The 16,019-nt window shown below is 30.8% G+C and overlaps 1 protein-coding gene and 1 long non-coding RNA gene across 2 annotated transcripts; both read right to left on the bottom strand.

Moving 5' to 3' along the window:
- Positions 1–2,101: 2,101 nt before the first annotated feature.
- On the bottom strand, positions 2,102–4,438 carry LOC142610277 (uncharacterized). Its single transcript, XR_012839797.1, has 5 exons — positions 3,976–4,438; positions 3,452–3,584; positions 3,220–3,271; positions 2,870–2,951; positions 2,102–2,353 (listed from the first exon to the last, which is right to left on the bottom strand). It is a non-coding gene; the product is annotated as an uncharacterized LOC142610277 (long non-coding RNA).
- A 451-nt stretch (positions 4,439–4,889) lies between these two features.
- LOC142610273 (TMV resistance protein N-like) lies at positions 4,890–15,390 on the bottom strand. Its single transcript, XM_075782053.1, has 6 exons — positions 14,659–15,390; positions 8,666–9,767; positions 8,227–8,493; positions 7,707–8,135; positions 6,377–6,757; positions 4,890–6,281 (listed from the first exon to the last, which is right to left on the bottom strand). The coding sequence occupies exons 1-6, from the start codon at positions 15,150–15,152 to the stop codon at positions 5,460–5,462; spliced, it is 3,495 nt and encodes a 1,164-aa protein (XP_075638168.1). The 5' UTR covers positions 15,153–15,390; the 3' UTR covers positions 4,890–5,459.
- Positions 15,391–16,019: the final 629 nt, after the last annotated feature.

Here is a 16,019-nt window from a genome sequence, read left to right as displayed (position 1 = left end):
TTATTATACTTACTAAGAAATAACTAATACAACCCTTTTAAAGAGGAATAGTTATTCCAACTATTCATAAGAAATTAATATTCTTTGTAATAAAAACATAGCCAAATAAAAAAATAGATAAATCATAGGAATAACTATTACATTACATATTTACAGTGCCTATTACATTCTACCAAACATGCCCTAAATACTCTGTTTGTTTCAGAGTAAAATATTTTCAAATGTAAAATATTTTTATTTTTAAGTGTTTGGCAAGTGTTGGTGTGACCTAAACATTTGAAAATGCAAACATAAACCAGTCACCACCAACCACCGCATACCCAGCCACCACCAACCATTGCAAAGCTAGCCAACCACCGCCAACCACCACAGTCATCGTCATTAGCTACTCAAACACCAAAGAGCAACAAAACAAAACCCAAACATTGCCGTCAAATCTCCATTTCAGACAAAACAGAACCCACAAAACAAAACTTATTTCAGAACCAACTCGCAAAGACCTATATCTCCACCACAACATCTCCCCTGACCGCCACTACCCAAATCATGCCAAAAAATTACCCTGACCACCACTGGCATCACACCTCTCCTCCAACAAGCCCTCCTCATGACTTTCTTTGTCTATGTGAAATGGGAAAGAGAGACTAGCTAGTGAGCCAACGAACTTGAGGGTGATGAGTGGCTCAGTGGCTTGGTGGCTCTGGTTTGTGTGAAGAGAGATCCTGAGAGTGATAGGGAAGAGAGAACTTGAGAGTGAGAGGGAGAGTTATCATGAGTGACAATTTTTTACACTAGATTCTAACATAAAACATTTTATGCTAAGGAGGCTTAATTTTACAATTTGACTATAAAATATTTTATAATTGACCAGATTTTATATCCATCAAACATAGTAAAATGTGTAAAATATTTTTCAAAAAATATTTTATTTTGAAACAAATGGAGCGTAAATGGAAGTTTGCTTCCTCAGGGCAGCCCACATTTGAGAGCCATAATTTAAGCTTTAGAGAATGGTCTACCATATGCAAACATAGGTTCCTATAGAATAGAAGGATCAATTTTAAGAACAAAAACTTAAGGGATAAAGATGTTTTATCAGTAGGTACAGTTGTTATCTCAATAGTGATGAAGTTGTGGTCTTGACATCACCATTAATTCAAATTAGTATGTAGTCCATGTGTAAGCACGAGAATGATCAATTGTAGTGATTCTATTGATGTTAAGCTTGGGTTACTAAACAAATTTCACGCACGAAAATTTTCAATTATAGTAGTCCTATTGATGTTAAGAATAAGTTACTAAACATATAGGATATTAGTTTTTGTCCTATGGACAATTATGTTCTATAAAAAATTATTAGAATGTGCTTAAATATATTAAAAAGAAAAAAGAAAAAAAAAAAATATATATATATATATATATATATATATATATATATATATATATATATATATTTACATTCCATATGTACACAACAAAAGTAAGTTCAGTTTCTTGTTTCTTTGATAATTCTTCTCAATCCTTCAAAAGATTAAATCTGTACATAATTTTTTTATTTATTATTTAGCTGTTAATCGGTTGGCAGCCTAAAGATTCTTTACAATTTCATAATCCGTTCTCTAAGACCATTTCCATCCAATAATATGTTGACAACTAAATTATGTAAATGTCGAGGTGGAAGGGATAGGGTAAAAATAAATAAATAAATAAATAAAAACTCTTTAAAAGAATTAAACGGTTATTAGTTGGTTATACTAATTGGGATCCAACTGAATTTCAATCAATTTTTGTATGCAATGAAAAATATAATGAACATATGCCATTCAGTTTGAGTAAGTTCACTTACAATCAGTAAGTAAAAATAATATAAAAAAAAAGTTAGGAAAATGATATGATCAAAATTAGTTAACTACACCTAAGCCCTTTGGTGAGCAAAATTAAGCTTTAACGATCACCCATAAAACAAATTTGATAATCATCAATTCTTTTCAAGCATATAATAGTGAACCTCTGTTGTGCTGCATAACCTGAGTCTTTTTGTTTCAGCCAAAGTTGAGTATACCAAAACCAGTAATAGATGATCCACACTTTATCAAATATTACACAAGCTCATTAGTGATTAAACCTTGCTCATAGGTCATGTGACTACCTTTTCAATATTCAAATATCATAAAATACATAAAATAGTTCTTGATAATGTAATAAACTACATAAAGTAGTTATAGACAATGTCATAAACCAAATAAGTTAAACTAAAAATTCCCAATAATGTTTTCTTTTTTACTAAACGCCATGAGCTTTTTCTTTGTCCTCCTCCCAAGTGACTTTTAGGCATTTGGGATACCTTCTGGATCTACAATGCAACGATTGACGTAACTTATACTATTGATTAAACAGTGGCTAGCCAAGTTGCAATTATCAATACAATAATGAAAGGTTAAATTGACAAAATTAAGGTGCTGTACAATTGAAAAATATATTATTGGGCTCCTTCTGGTGTAGCGAAGGGTCTTGCCTAAACAGCCTATTGCGATTTTTTTTTTTTCCTTTTTTGCTTATTCACATAATTTAATTTCCTAAGCTTATCATCAGAATTTTTTATTCTTAAGTTGATATGCAAAGAACAAAAAGATGTTTAATGGTCAGTGTTGTTTGGTTTGTTAATTTTGTGTCTCTAAATGGTATTTTGATTGTTTGTTAGTTTCATATCAAACAACTCAAGCCTTTCTTCAATTGTCTTTTTGACAATATTTAAATCACCCAAGCTCCACAATCGAGCAAAGCATTTTCTATCTCATACATGGTTAAAGTAATAGTTATAAAAATTTAGACCAAAAAGGAAGAACATGCAAATGAAGTCTTGTCATACCTAATTGGCAGATCTGTGTAGAAATTTAGACCAAAAAGAGTTCTAAAAGCACCTAGATTAGAGGAGAAAAAAGGAGCAATAACTGCAAGGACATTGAAGAAAATAAGAAATAAGTATAACATCCATATGCTGAGCAGCTGAGGTGAACAGTGCATAATAAGAAGCTAAATTTAAAAGTGTAGATGTAGTATCCTAATAAATGTAGAATCATTATCTTTTGCCAACTGAGAAGATAAGGAAGCCAAAGAAGACAAAGGCAGAACTCATGTAATTTTTCAATTCACTATTATAGAGGAAAGCACAAATAAGAAAAATAATAATATTAGATATTGCATGGCCCAAGACATCACCTGGTGGCCATGTCGTCAAATTGTGCCAAGGTTGTTTCACACTTTAGTGCAACTGTGCAACAGCAGCAACTTATTAAGAATTATTAAAAAATTAGACAATAGAATTATTAAAAAATATCAAGAATTAAATGCACAAACAACAAAAATTAGACAATAGAATAAGAGAAAATGGTGATTTTCATAATTGTTCTATCTAATTAGTTAAGTGGATGCAAAGAGAAAGTGATTGTACCCAAGATCCAAGTTGTTTTCTCCCTTGTGCACTGCCATCCAACACCAGAAGTGGGTCATCAAACATAAGTTTAAGTATTAGTAACTCAAACTGATGAAGTCATCCTCTAATCCCATACACTCTTTTCCTCAAGCTGCCATTAATATTAGTTTCAATGCTTTAGAAATATGGTGGTCTTATAGAGAATGAGTCAGGCAAACAAACATAATAAAGCACCAAAAATAATATGAAATATATATATATATATATATATATAAAGAACCCATAATTGAATGAATTGAACTGAAGGATTGCAACGGAATTTGAAGGAGTGTTGGAACGGCTGTAGAAGTTGACGGGGTGATGAAAAAGCTAAATTGAAGGAAAGGGAAAAGGGAGGTAATACCCATTGAGCATTCGTGCTTTCGTTTTCATTCATGTGAACATTGAATGGGACATAGATTGCCAAATAGTTAAATAAGAACCTAGAACATGTCACGATTTTGTATGTAGGAAGACAAGTACAAAGGAAAGTAGAAATAGACCTTTGCAAGAGTTCTGCTATTTGTATGGGTGCCTCATTCTTGTCCCCTGTAGACAAAAATAAAAACAAAAGAATACAATTGTACATCCCAAACAACAATTAGAATAGAAAAAGGCAATATAAATCAAACAGTTGGCGTGCAACACTCAACCCAATTTGGAGTATTCATCAACCTAGAAAGTTAACATTGACACCAAAACCAGTAAATACGAAAACTTGCTGAAAAAAAAAAATTATACCAAAATCAAAAGAATTTTTTTTTTTTTTTTGATAAGTAAATGTCCTCATTTAAGAAGCAACCAGTAGACACCAAAATCAAAAGGAATTAAAAAACAAATGATATAAAAATAAAAATAAAAAACAATTCAGAGAATGAAATTGAAATAAGGAGAAGAAGAAAAGAACAACATCACATAGGATGACAAACAAACAACGATAAAGCAAAAGAAAATTTCATGTTTCTCGGCAATACCTTTAATGGCTATCAACCCTAAGCTAAATGGGTTTCTAATGTGTGCCCTTCCTTTCTTCATCATTCAACCTTAATCAATCAGGGAAGAGAGTCCAGAAATAAATAGCTTTTATCTGATATTCAAGAAATGTTAGTGCTTTATATTCTACATAAATTGCATATTCTTTATATTTTTAATAAGCATGTCAAATTTTGTTTAAATAAGATTTTTTTTTTTTTTTTACTATTCGATCAATAAACTTATTTTTATATATGCAAAATTTTATACTACAAAAATTTGAAATTTAAATATTTAATTGATGACATAGTTATTAATCTTTGATTTTTTTTAAAATTTTGCAAGTATGGAGGATATAATAAGAAAATACAATTCAACAATTAGATTTTCAAAATTCACATCCAATCAAAAGATATAGGAAGAGTTTGAAGAGTTTTTTTAAAAATTTTTATTATTATTCTGGTAAAATAGTTTACTGCAAATTTAATTTTCATTTCTCCTGGTAACCAGCTCAATGCATCCTTGTCCAATTGTCATTTATCTTTTAATAAATTTATGAACAATCAAAGTAATATTATACAGTGACTCAATGAAAGCAAAGAAACATCAAAGAAAATTAAAAATATTAAAATTTAAAAACACACAAGAAAAGCAAGTAATCAAACGAAAATATTTTTTTTGTAGAAATTAAAAATAACACCTCAACAATTGAATCGACAAGTACCATAAGTCAAAAACATCTAAGCAAGCAGGCCTGAAGAAGCATTTCATCAAATAGCTTATGTGCTTTGGCTTAAATTTCAATTATGCACAAGAGGCAGACAAATAAAATGAATAAAAGACACATATTATAATAAAGAAAATAAATACTTGTTGTATAAATAATAATTACAAAACCCAGAAGCATGATTTCCCTGTTATTTACTTGAAACACAATATATACTATGAAAGAACCTTTATATAAATTTAGAGAAAGAGACATACCTTGGCATCAAGGTTGTTCTCCAAAGTTGGATCAAGACGTTCTTGTCTTCTTTGATGGTTGATACAGATGGGTGTTTGTATGATCATTGACAAAGTTATTGGGCATTGAAGATGAACCCCGATCATCACACCCAACGGTAAATCTTCGTCTCCAGGGTCTTGAGCTTCGTTTCCAGAGTCGGAATCGGATTTGAAGCCATCCAAAGCGGGACAGGTAGTGTTTCCTACCATGGGTTGGTCGATGCTTTCTTCTTCGCCGTTTGCATCTGCTTTGAACACGTCCTGAATCTTTTTCTCCATTGTTGACAGGCCATTGATAGTCAGGAGAAGTGGGGCGAAGAGGAAATAAAGGTGTGCAATCCGGAATCAAGGAGAAAGACCCACAACCATGCCTAGAAATATTGGGTTTTTGAGGACAACATGTGCATTCTACATAAAGCCTCATCCAATTTTGGGAATTAGCTATGTGATTCTGTATAGCCTCAACCTCAATGTGATTCTCTTCAGATGGACTTAATAGATTCACTTGCACATAAATTAACCACAAATGGTCATAAATGTTTTCCATTAAATTCTCACTTAAAGTTGTTTGCTTACTACCATTGATGGAAATGTTAATTGACCATTCGCCACATGTATTCACGCCCACCTCGTTCGATGGAAAAGCAATGCAGACAACCAAATTTGATAGTTTTGGACCAACGAAGTATGATATGGAATTGCCGACACTCTGATGGTTGAATTTGAACCGCTTTGGAATCTCAGTTGCTGGTAGTAAAAGATGAGAATAATGGACATCGCTTCTTGTAGTTTCGGTAACTCTATTTTCTAAAATCTCTAGAATTTCTCCAAACTGCTTGCATTTAGCAAATACAAAGAAATTTAAGGTTAACAAAAATTGTTTCTTTATAACTTAAACTTAAGATTGAGAGAGAGACAGTGAGATACCTGATTCCATAATCTGCTTGACGATTGTGCATCCAACCATTTGCAGTTCTCTGCATTCACAGTTCTTATAGATTGTGCAAGTCTTGAAATTTCCCGAAGCTTGTTGCAATTGCTTATGCTGAGATATACTAATCTAGTAAATCTGCTAATACTATCTGGGATGGTAACAATTCTAGTATAAGCTAGACATAACCTTGTCAATACTGGGAAGTAATCAGGTTGCATCCAAGAATCTAACTCTATTTTAATTCCAACACATCGGCTAAGATCCAGGGCAAAATTTTTTAAATAACTACAAAACTCAAACAATATCATTAGTAAGCAAAGGTTTGAAACAAATTTGGTTTCTAACAAATCGAGTCCTTTGGACTCGATTTTACTGTAGCAAATCAAGTTCTAAAGACTCGATTTCCATGAGATGCGTTGCTGATGTGGAGAAAAAAATCCACGTGGAAATCGAGTCTCTAAGACTCGATTTCCCTCAGAAAATACCACCACAATCACAACACACGGCCACCGTAAAAACCACCAAGAGAAAAAAAAAAAATCGAAGAACCCACCACGATCACAACACACGCCGATCTCCAACGCTGCACCCACGCCGTGAGTCCGTGACCACGCCGAATCCAACCCAACTCCGGTGGCATGCTTTGAACGAGAGAGGGAGAGATGTGAGAACCCACCACGAGGAACCACAAAGACACCAAAACTGGGTTACAAACCCACCACGCCACCGACTCCACACGCCCACTCGCCGATCTCCACACGCTGACCAGCAACCCCAAGCCGCCATCAGAAACCCACGCCACCGATTAGACAACCCACGCCGTCGATTAGCACACAACTCGCCGATCTCGCCACAAAAAATACCCAGAAAAACGCCATAACCGCCGGGAAAGAGGGACTGATCTCGCCGATCTCCAACGCTGCACCCACGCCGTGAGTCCGTGACCACGCCGAATCCAACCCAACTCCGATGGCATGCTTTGAACGAGAGAGGGAGAGATGTGAGAGAGGGAGTGCGAACTGACGAGGATGAAAGATAGGGAGAATCAGTTTTCTGCGTTGGGTTTGTTTTGAGGGAAATCGAGTCTTAGAAACTCGATTTCCACGTGGATTTTTTTCTCCACATCAGCAACGCATCTCATGGAAATCGAGTCTTTAGAACTCGATTTGCTACAGTAAAATCGAGTCCCAAGGACTCGATTTGTTAGAAACCAAATTTGTTTCAAACCTTTGCTTACTAATGATATTGTTTGAGTTTTGTAGTTATTTAAAAAATTTTGCCAAGATCCAGACTTGTCAAGCTTATAAACACAGGTCCCGAAATGTTATTGGCCCCAGTTGGAAAATCCCTAAGCTCGTCGCAGTTATATAGTATTAACTTTTGAAGTCCAGTGAGATACCACAGTGATGAAGGCAATTCTCTAATACCACTGCCTAACAAATTTAATTCCTTTAAACATTTCATTTCTGGGTGAATATCGGGGAACTTCTCAAGACTTGAGCAATAAATTAGAATAAATTTTTCAAGAGATTTTAACATGAGCCTACTTGGAAGAATTTGAAGTTGTCTACACCAATTGAGATTCCATACTTTAAGCTTATCAAGAGATCCAATAGACTCATGGACCTCAATTAAATTTAAACAACTATTAAGGTTCAATTCCTCTAAGTTTGGGGAGCACAAATCAGGTAATTTTGTAATGGATTCACACCAACTCAGATTGATACTTTTCAAATTTGCATACTGGAACCCCTATAGAAGAAAAAAAAACAATATTTATCATCAACAAGTTTTAAAAATAATATTTAAAGAAATTAAAATTTATAAATACTAATACTAATACCTGCTTGAATACGTTCTCCAATATAATGCTAGACATCTTGAGTACAACAAGATTTTGAAGAGGACTACATTTGGAAGATAAGGATAGAGGAAATACATGCCATTCAAGAAACCTTAATTCAAGAGGGACATATTCAAGCTCTTTACCAATGTGTACATTGCCTATTAGAAATTTGAGGTTTTTCATCCTTTTGAAAACTTTGGCTTTCAATGGCACCTTTATTGGTTCAGGTGAGCGCAGCATAATCCCTCGAATTCTCATTGATGCCTGCTTAAGACAAAGAATTAGTCACATTTCATAATAGGATTGACAAAAGTATAAAGGTTTTGAAACTTTAAAAAAAACATATATTGAGAAAATTATATTTTGTTCAATACTGAAAAAGAAATAATCCAGTGAAAAAATATTTGATAAAAAATGTGAAGCAAATAATGTATACCATATTTGTAGTCAGTAATTCATGAGCATCCTCATAACACCATATCCTACTACGTTGTTCAATCTTTTTTGATTCTTGTTGAACGATTCCTCTACCCATTTGTTGTAGCAAGTCATGCATTGACAATTTGCCATATTCCAAGGTTATGAGACACATATCAATAAGTATTTCAATACCGTGATCTGAATACAAATTGCAAGCACCTAATATATTTACAACATCATCCATTTTATAACCTTTAAAAAAACATGCAATATCGAGAAAAATATCCTTTTCATTTTTTTCCAATCCATCATAACTTATTTTGAGAATTTCTTGAATGTCTGGTTGTAGCATGTTTTCATACCTTTCTAATGCACTTTTCCATTCATGTATACTTCTTTCATACAAATCAGCACCTATTATTGCTATAGCTAATGGAAGGCCATCGGCATAATGTATTAACTGCTCTACAAGTTTTGAATAATCTTCCTCAGGTTTACTTGTTCGAAAGGCATGATGGCTAAAAAGTTCACGAGCTTCAAATTGATTCAATTTTTCAACCTCATAAATTGAATGATCTATTTGCATAGTCTTTAGTATGTTTTTGTCTCTGCTTGTTATAATGACTCTACTTCCTGAAGCAAACCAGTTACATTCTCCAAGCAAATTTTCTACAAGTTTTGTTTCATCCACGTCATCAAGAATTAAAAGAACTTTTTTACTATGAAGTTTTTCCTTTATCAAATTGATTCCTTCGGTTATACTTTCCACCTTAAAATTTTCACTTCGATTGATCAATGAAAGAAGTGTCTCTTGTAGTCTGATTATGCCATTATATGTATGTGATATTTCTCTAACATTCTCTAAAAAACAACTTCCTTCAAAATGTATAACAATTTTGTTATAAACAGCTTTCGAGATTGTAGTTTTACCTACTCCCCCAATACCATAAATTACTAATGTGCGAACATCATCTGATTCTATATCTAAAATCGATTCTATGGCCTTCACTTTAAAATCTATTCCAACTGGAAATTTGGCAACAAAAAGTGGCATGCATTTTAATTTAAAGCTTAATATCTCTTTAATAACTCTTCGGATAAGTTCAAATGCATCGCACCTGCAAAGCACATAGTATAAGAAAGACATAATGAGTTGGATTAGTTGTAAATATAAATATGAAGATGAGCCAAATTCAATATGTCTAGTTTTGTGCATTACAATTAACATATTATTATTAATTAAATTAAAGGGAATTTAAATTCAAAAAATTGAGAACTATCATTAATTTTAGCACATTCTTCATCTTCTTCTTATTTAGGCTTTTAGCAAATTTTTGGGTAGAAACTACCTTTTGTTGATGAGGAGATCCATGTGGGGAGTAAAAAGACCCCGATGGGTATATGGGCCTCTGGGCCATGCTAAGGAAGGCCGACCTGCTCCTGGGTTTATAACTTGTTAGTACTGTGGGTCGGCCCATACGCCGAGGGTCCAAGAGTACAGCCGAGGATGATTTTTCCCCTCGGACGGACATCGGAGATTCCGGGACTTCATTGTAAAGGTTAGGGAATGACACGGTCAAGACCAATGGTTAAAAGGTGTGAATTCTTGAATGTCCTAGAAGCACCGATGTCAGAGAAATACCAAAGATAAAGGCTGCCACCTCCACATTAAAGACCCTGCACCTACCACCCTGGCCGCATTAATGGGGAAGTGACACCTGAACAGTGGAAGGGAAACTTCTGGTTACTATTCAAAGGCACTGAGAAAAGAAATATCTAGGCTAAGGGGGAGTTGGGGCAACACGTGTACAAAGTATCAAAAAGAAGAGTATTTAAGGAGCAACCTAGAACAGAAATGGGGGGGACCTTTTGTAATCTAAAAAGAGAAAAAGAGAAAGTGATAATATAAGAACAACTCTTGGCTTACGTCCGAGGAGGTTGATTTACAATATTCCTTTTTGTCTCCAAGTGTTTATAGTCTTTGGCTTGTCATTTAATCCTAAAACACTTCTAACCTGGGTTTCAAGCCCACACTCTACAAATTCATATTGTTTAAGGCTCATTGGGCCTGAACCCATAACTGTTCTTGGGGCCAGGTGCAATTGTGCGCTTACAATCCACTTACTGGAAACTCAACAAATGAGATTAAGAAATTTTGTAAAATTTTTCTAAAAATTAAATGGGAGAAACTCTTGAATTGTAACATCAACATTAAATTATTTTATTGCTACCATTTAATTGTATAATATACAATAAATAAAATTTTTTGAAAAAAACATGTATACTTTCAAAATTGGAGATTTAATGGTCACAAAACCATTAAAAGTTTCTAAATAATGAAAGAAGAAGAGTTGTCAGATTTTTTTTTTTTTAAAAGAAGAGTTGTCTGAATATTTAACATTATGTGAATTAAAATTCTTCTATATCTACCATTTAGTACTAAAAGATATGATAGAAAAAATACTTTCATAATTTACTATTGTATAACCTGTGCATGTGCACGGTACAATTATAAACAATCACAATTACACATATATATGAGTTCAAAATATACTTGGTGTAAAAAGTTACATATTTTTTAAGTTATAGATGAGTTTTACTCTCTCTCTCTCTCTTTTATTTTTTTATTTTAGTTTTTTTTTTATATACACAGGAGTCTACTATTTTTTATAAAGTTTTTATGGTTTATTTATATTAGACTCTTCATCTTTTGCATAGTATTAGCTCACCTAGAACAAAAATTAAAAAAAAAAAAAAACTTAAATATGACATGTGACGCAAAATTAGACAACAATTGAAATCTAATTTAGAATCTAATTAGATTTTATTATAGTTTTGGCTTTAAGTGTGTGTGTGTGTGTGTTTTTATATATATATATATATATATATATATATATATATATATATATATATATATATATATATATATATATAACAAAAGCATTAAAAGCTTATAATGAATATAAGAACACAAATAATTGTCATAATTGATAAAATCATTCTGATTCTACGTTTGACCTAGAATATAAAGAAAGTATTCACATTAGCAATATCTAGTGGCCTTTACATCTTATAATACTAGTGTATAATCATGTGCATATGCACATGTAAATTTAAAAAATTCACAATTACACGCATATATGAGTTCAAATTATACCTAGTGTTAGAGTTACAACTTACACACTTTTTAAGTCATAAATTTTTAAAATATGTAATTATTTAAAATCTAATTGGATTTGGATTCTTTGGTTTTTGCACCAAATAATTTACTTGCCACAAAAATTAAAAAATTAGATAGTACACATAGCGCAAAATTGAACTCCAATTAAAATTCAATTTAGAATCTAATTGGATTTAGACTCTTCGATTTTTGCACCTAATAAATTTTTTTTAAAAAAAATGGGACATGTGGTGCAAAGTTAGACTCCAATTTAGAATCTAATTGGACTTTTTCTAAACTTTGGCTTTAACTATATATATAGACTAACTTATAACCCCATGCATATGTATGGATACACTTAAAGATATACAATAAGATGCATAATATAATTTCTATGTATAAAATTTAAATACTATTGATAGTCATTTTTATATTTTGTTAACTCTTTAAAAAATTTTGTAAGAATATTATTAGGTGTAAAATGTAAATTGTCCATTTAAAAAAAAAATTATTGTGAAGCAATTTTTTTTTTTTACGATTCATTTATTCTAAACTCTTTAGTTATTGTACTTAACAACTCACTTGGATGAATATTTATGATGTGGTCCCACAATTGATTCTAAAATTAAGAAATAGAACCCTTTAAGAATAAATAATTTAGGACACATGATGCAAAAGTGGAACTTTAATTTGAAATTCTAATTTGAGTTTCTCTCGGCTTCACCTATTATTATATACTAGCATGTAACTCCATGCAAACGCATGGATGCATTTAAAATTAAACAAAATTTTTATTATAAAATATAAATAATTAGTCAAAATTTTTTTTAAAACATGTAACACATGCATTCATGCATACATATAGATGCATTTAAAATTAAACACAATTTTTATCATAAAATATAGATAATTAGTCAAAAAAAATTTAAAAGTAAACGTAATTAGTCACATATTAAAATTCTTATCTAAATTTAATACTACTTATGATCATTTTTTTCTAATTTTTAATATGATAGAATGTGAGGCGATTTTTGTTATGTGATGATTTTTATTTTATTTATTTATTGAGAAATATGTGGTGATTTTTATTGAGTATATATGATTTTATTTTAATTTTATAGTTTATTAATATTAGATTTTTAATATTTTGCACTCATTAACTTACTTGACACAAAGATTAAAAAACTTAAGTAGGCACATAGCACAAGCTTAAGTGGATAATTATGGTGTAATTTCTACATAAATTTAGACACATGGCACAAAATTGGATTATAATTTCAAATTCTAATTCAGTTTTTTCTAAGCTTTACCTATTAATATATATATATATATATATATATATATATATATATATATATATATATATATATATATATATATATATATATATAGATGACTTATAAATTAGAATTTTTTTTAGTTATATGATTATGTTTTTTATGATTTATTATTTGGACTCATCATTTTCTACACTAAATTAACTAATTTGGCACAAAAATTAAAAATTTAGATTAGAATTGAAATTCAATTTTTACACTAAATTAACTCACTTTGCACAAAATTCTAAAATTTAGATTAGATGAGACACATGGCGCAAAATTAGACTATAATTAAATTCTAATTTGAAACTTAATTAGATTTTCTCTCTGCTTTACCTATTATTATATATATAAACTAACATGTAGCTCCATGAAAATGCATAGATGTATTTAAAATAAAACAAAATTTTTATTATAAAAATATAAATAATTAGTCAAAAAAAATTTTAAAAAAAAACATGTAACACATGCATTTATACATATATGTAGATACATTTAAAATTAAACAAAATTTTTATCATAAAATACAGATAGTTAGTCAAATTATTTTTTTAAAGTAAATATAATTAGTCACATATAAAATTCTTACCTAGATTTAGTAGTACTTATGATCATTTTTTTTCTAATTTTTAATAAGATAGAACATGTGGTAATTTTTATTTTATTTATTTTTTGAGAAACATGTGATGATTTTTATTGAATATATGTAATTTTTTTTTAATTATAGTTCATTAATATTAGATTCTTAGTATTTTGCACTCATTAACTCACTTAATACAAAGATTAAAAAACTTAAGTAGACACATGGCACATGCTTAAGTGGATAATTATGGTGTAGTCTCCACATAAATTTAGACATGTGCAAAATTGGATTATAATTTCAAATTCTAATTCAATTTTCTGTAAGTTTTACCTATTAATATATATATATATATATAGATGACTTATAAATTTAAATTTTTTTTAGCTATATGATTATGTTTTTTATGGTTTATTATATTGGATTCCTCGTTTTCTACACTAAATTAACTAATTTGGCACAAAATTTTAAAAATTTAGATTAGATGAGACACGTGGTGCAAAATTAAACTCTAATTGAAATTCAATTTTTACACTAAATTAACTCATTTGGCACAAAATTCTAAAATGTAGATTAAATAAGACACGTGGCGCAAAATTAGACTCTAATTGAATTTCAATTTGAAATTTAATTAGATTTTCTCTCTACTTTACCTATCATTAAATATATATATATATATATATATATATATATATATATAAATATATAGATTTTGTCATGTGATAATTTATTGACTGAGATCCTTGGCAGCAACCCAATTATAAAAATAAAATTAAATGAAAAAAAATTGCTCCCCTTCACCTTCACCATCCCTACGCCTCACTCCACCACCATCCCCATCTTTGATGTCAGCAATGATGATATAATTTAAAAAATATGTATAAAAAATAAAACACTAAAGTTTGAAAGTCATAAAAGCACACCAAAATAGTCATTAATTAAATACATACCTATCAGTGTAAACAAATCCAGACAAATTAGCTGCTTCAGTTAAAGTTTTCCTCCACGTATGAACCTTTCTTATGTCATTTTTGAATGTTTCTTCATGTTCAACTAGTGCTATTCCAAACTTTCCATCTTGTTTACGTATTTCTGATGGACTCACTTTGTAAAAAATTGGTAAATCGAATCGGTCTTTTCTCCGACACTCAAAAATCTTGACAAGTTCATTCAAACACCAAGTAGAAAATGCAAAATTTTCAGAGAATACAACGATCGAAATCTTTGACAATTCAATGGCTTTAAGAAGTTCCATTGAAATTTCTTCTCCCCTTGGAAGGTTATAATCGATGAAAGTGTTTAAACCATTGTCACACAAAGCCTTATATAAATGGCATGTAAAATTATAACGAATATCTTCACCTCGAAAACTCAAGAAAACATCATAGGTCCCTTGGTGAGTGGAAGAAGAAGAATAGGCTCCTTCATTGGTCAAGAAAGCCATTGATATGATCTGTTAATTGAAGATTGAGAAGATGTAAAAAGAGGAGCAGAAGATAAGACAGGTCAAAGATGTGATGAAATTAATGGGAATGCCAAGAGATGAGTGAAGACGTGCAATTTGAGTGGATGTTCACAGATGAATTGAGAGGGCACTAAATTTGAAAGGTTTCGAGTATGTGCGTTTAATTGGTAAATTGATGAAAGAATGATGATTTTCACAAGTGTGCTAGAATGGAATATCTGAGAGATGAAATCAAACTGGAAATATGAAAGAAGAATTGATGGCTATAGTACCTCCTAATATATACTCAATAATACTCAATAGTCAATAGCTGAAAGAATAATCTCAATATTTTTTTTGCTGAATTAAAGAATAACCTCAATAGTCAATAAAAGTAGAGATCCCTCTTCGGCGAAGTTTCCTCGATTGCAATTTTCTAAGGAGGATGCCTACACGGCTACACGTTCTGCATTTTTCCATTGAGTCAACGTGGAAATCATTTCTCTTTTTTTCCAACTTGCATTCATGCGCTGACATCTGTATCGCTATAGCTTCTCAGTTCTTTCCTAGAGTTTTCCGAAAATGTGAATACTCTCTCTCTTTCTGAATTTTTATTGTTTCTTAAACCTTAAGTTGACGAAATTTTATGTGTTTTTTATTATTTATAATTTTTGTTTGAGTTGATACATTTTAGTGTTGTGTATTTTAATTTTCCATCATAAATTCTCTCTTTAAATCATATGTTGATATTTGAGTTTAAATCAAAACACAATTTACATGGTTATATATTTGAATCATTGAATGTACCTACAGATTGTGTGAGTGATAAAGTATTATACCTCTATCTTTAATGCCTTCGGTTTAATT

Source organism: Castanea sativa, chromosome 9, assembly GCF_040712315.1.
Source record: "Castanea sativa cultivar Marrone di Chiusa Pesio chromosome 9, ASM4071231v1".
In the NCBI taxonomy this organism is placed as follows: domain Eukaryota; kingdom Viridiplantae; phylum Streptophyta; class Magnoliopsida; order Fagales; family Fagaceae; genus Castanea; species Castanea sativa.
The sequence above is the reverse complement of the archived record's forward strand: the minus strand, read 5'-3'. Positions and strand labels throughout refer to the sequence as shown.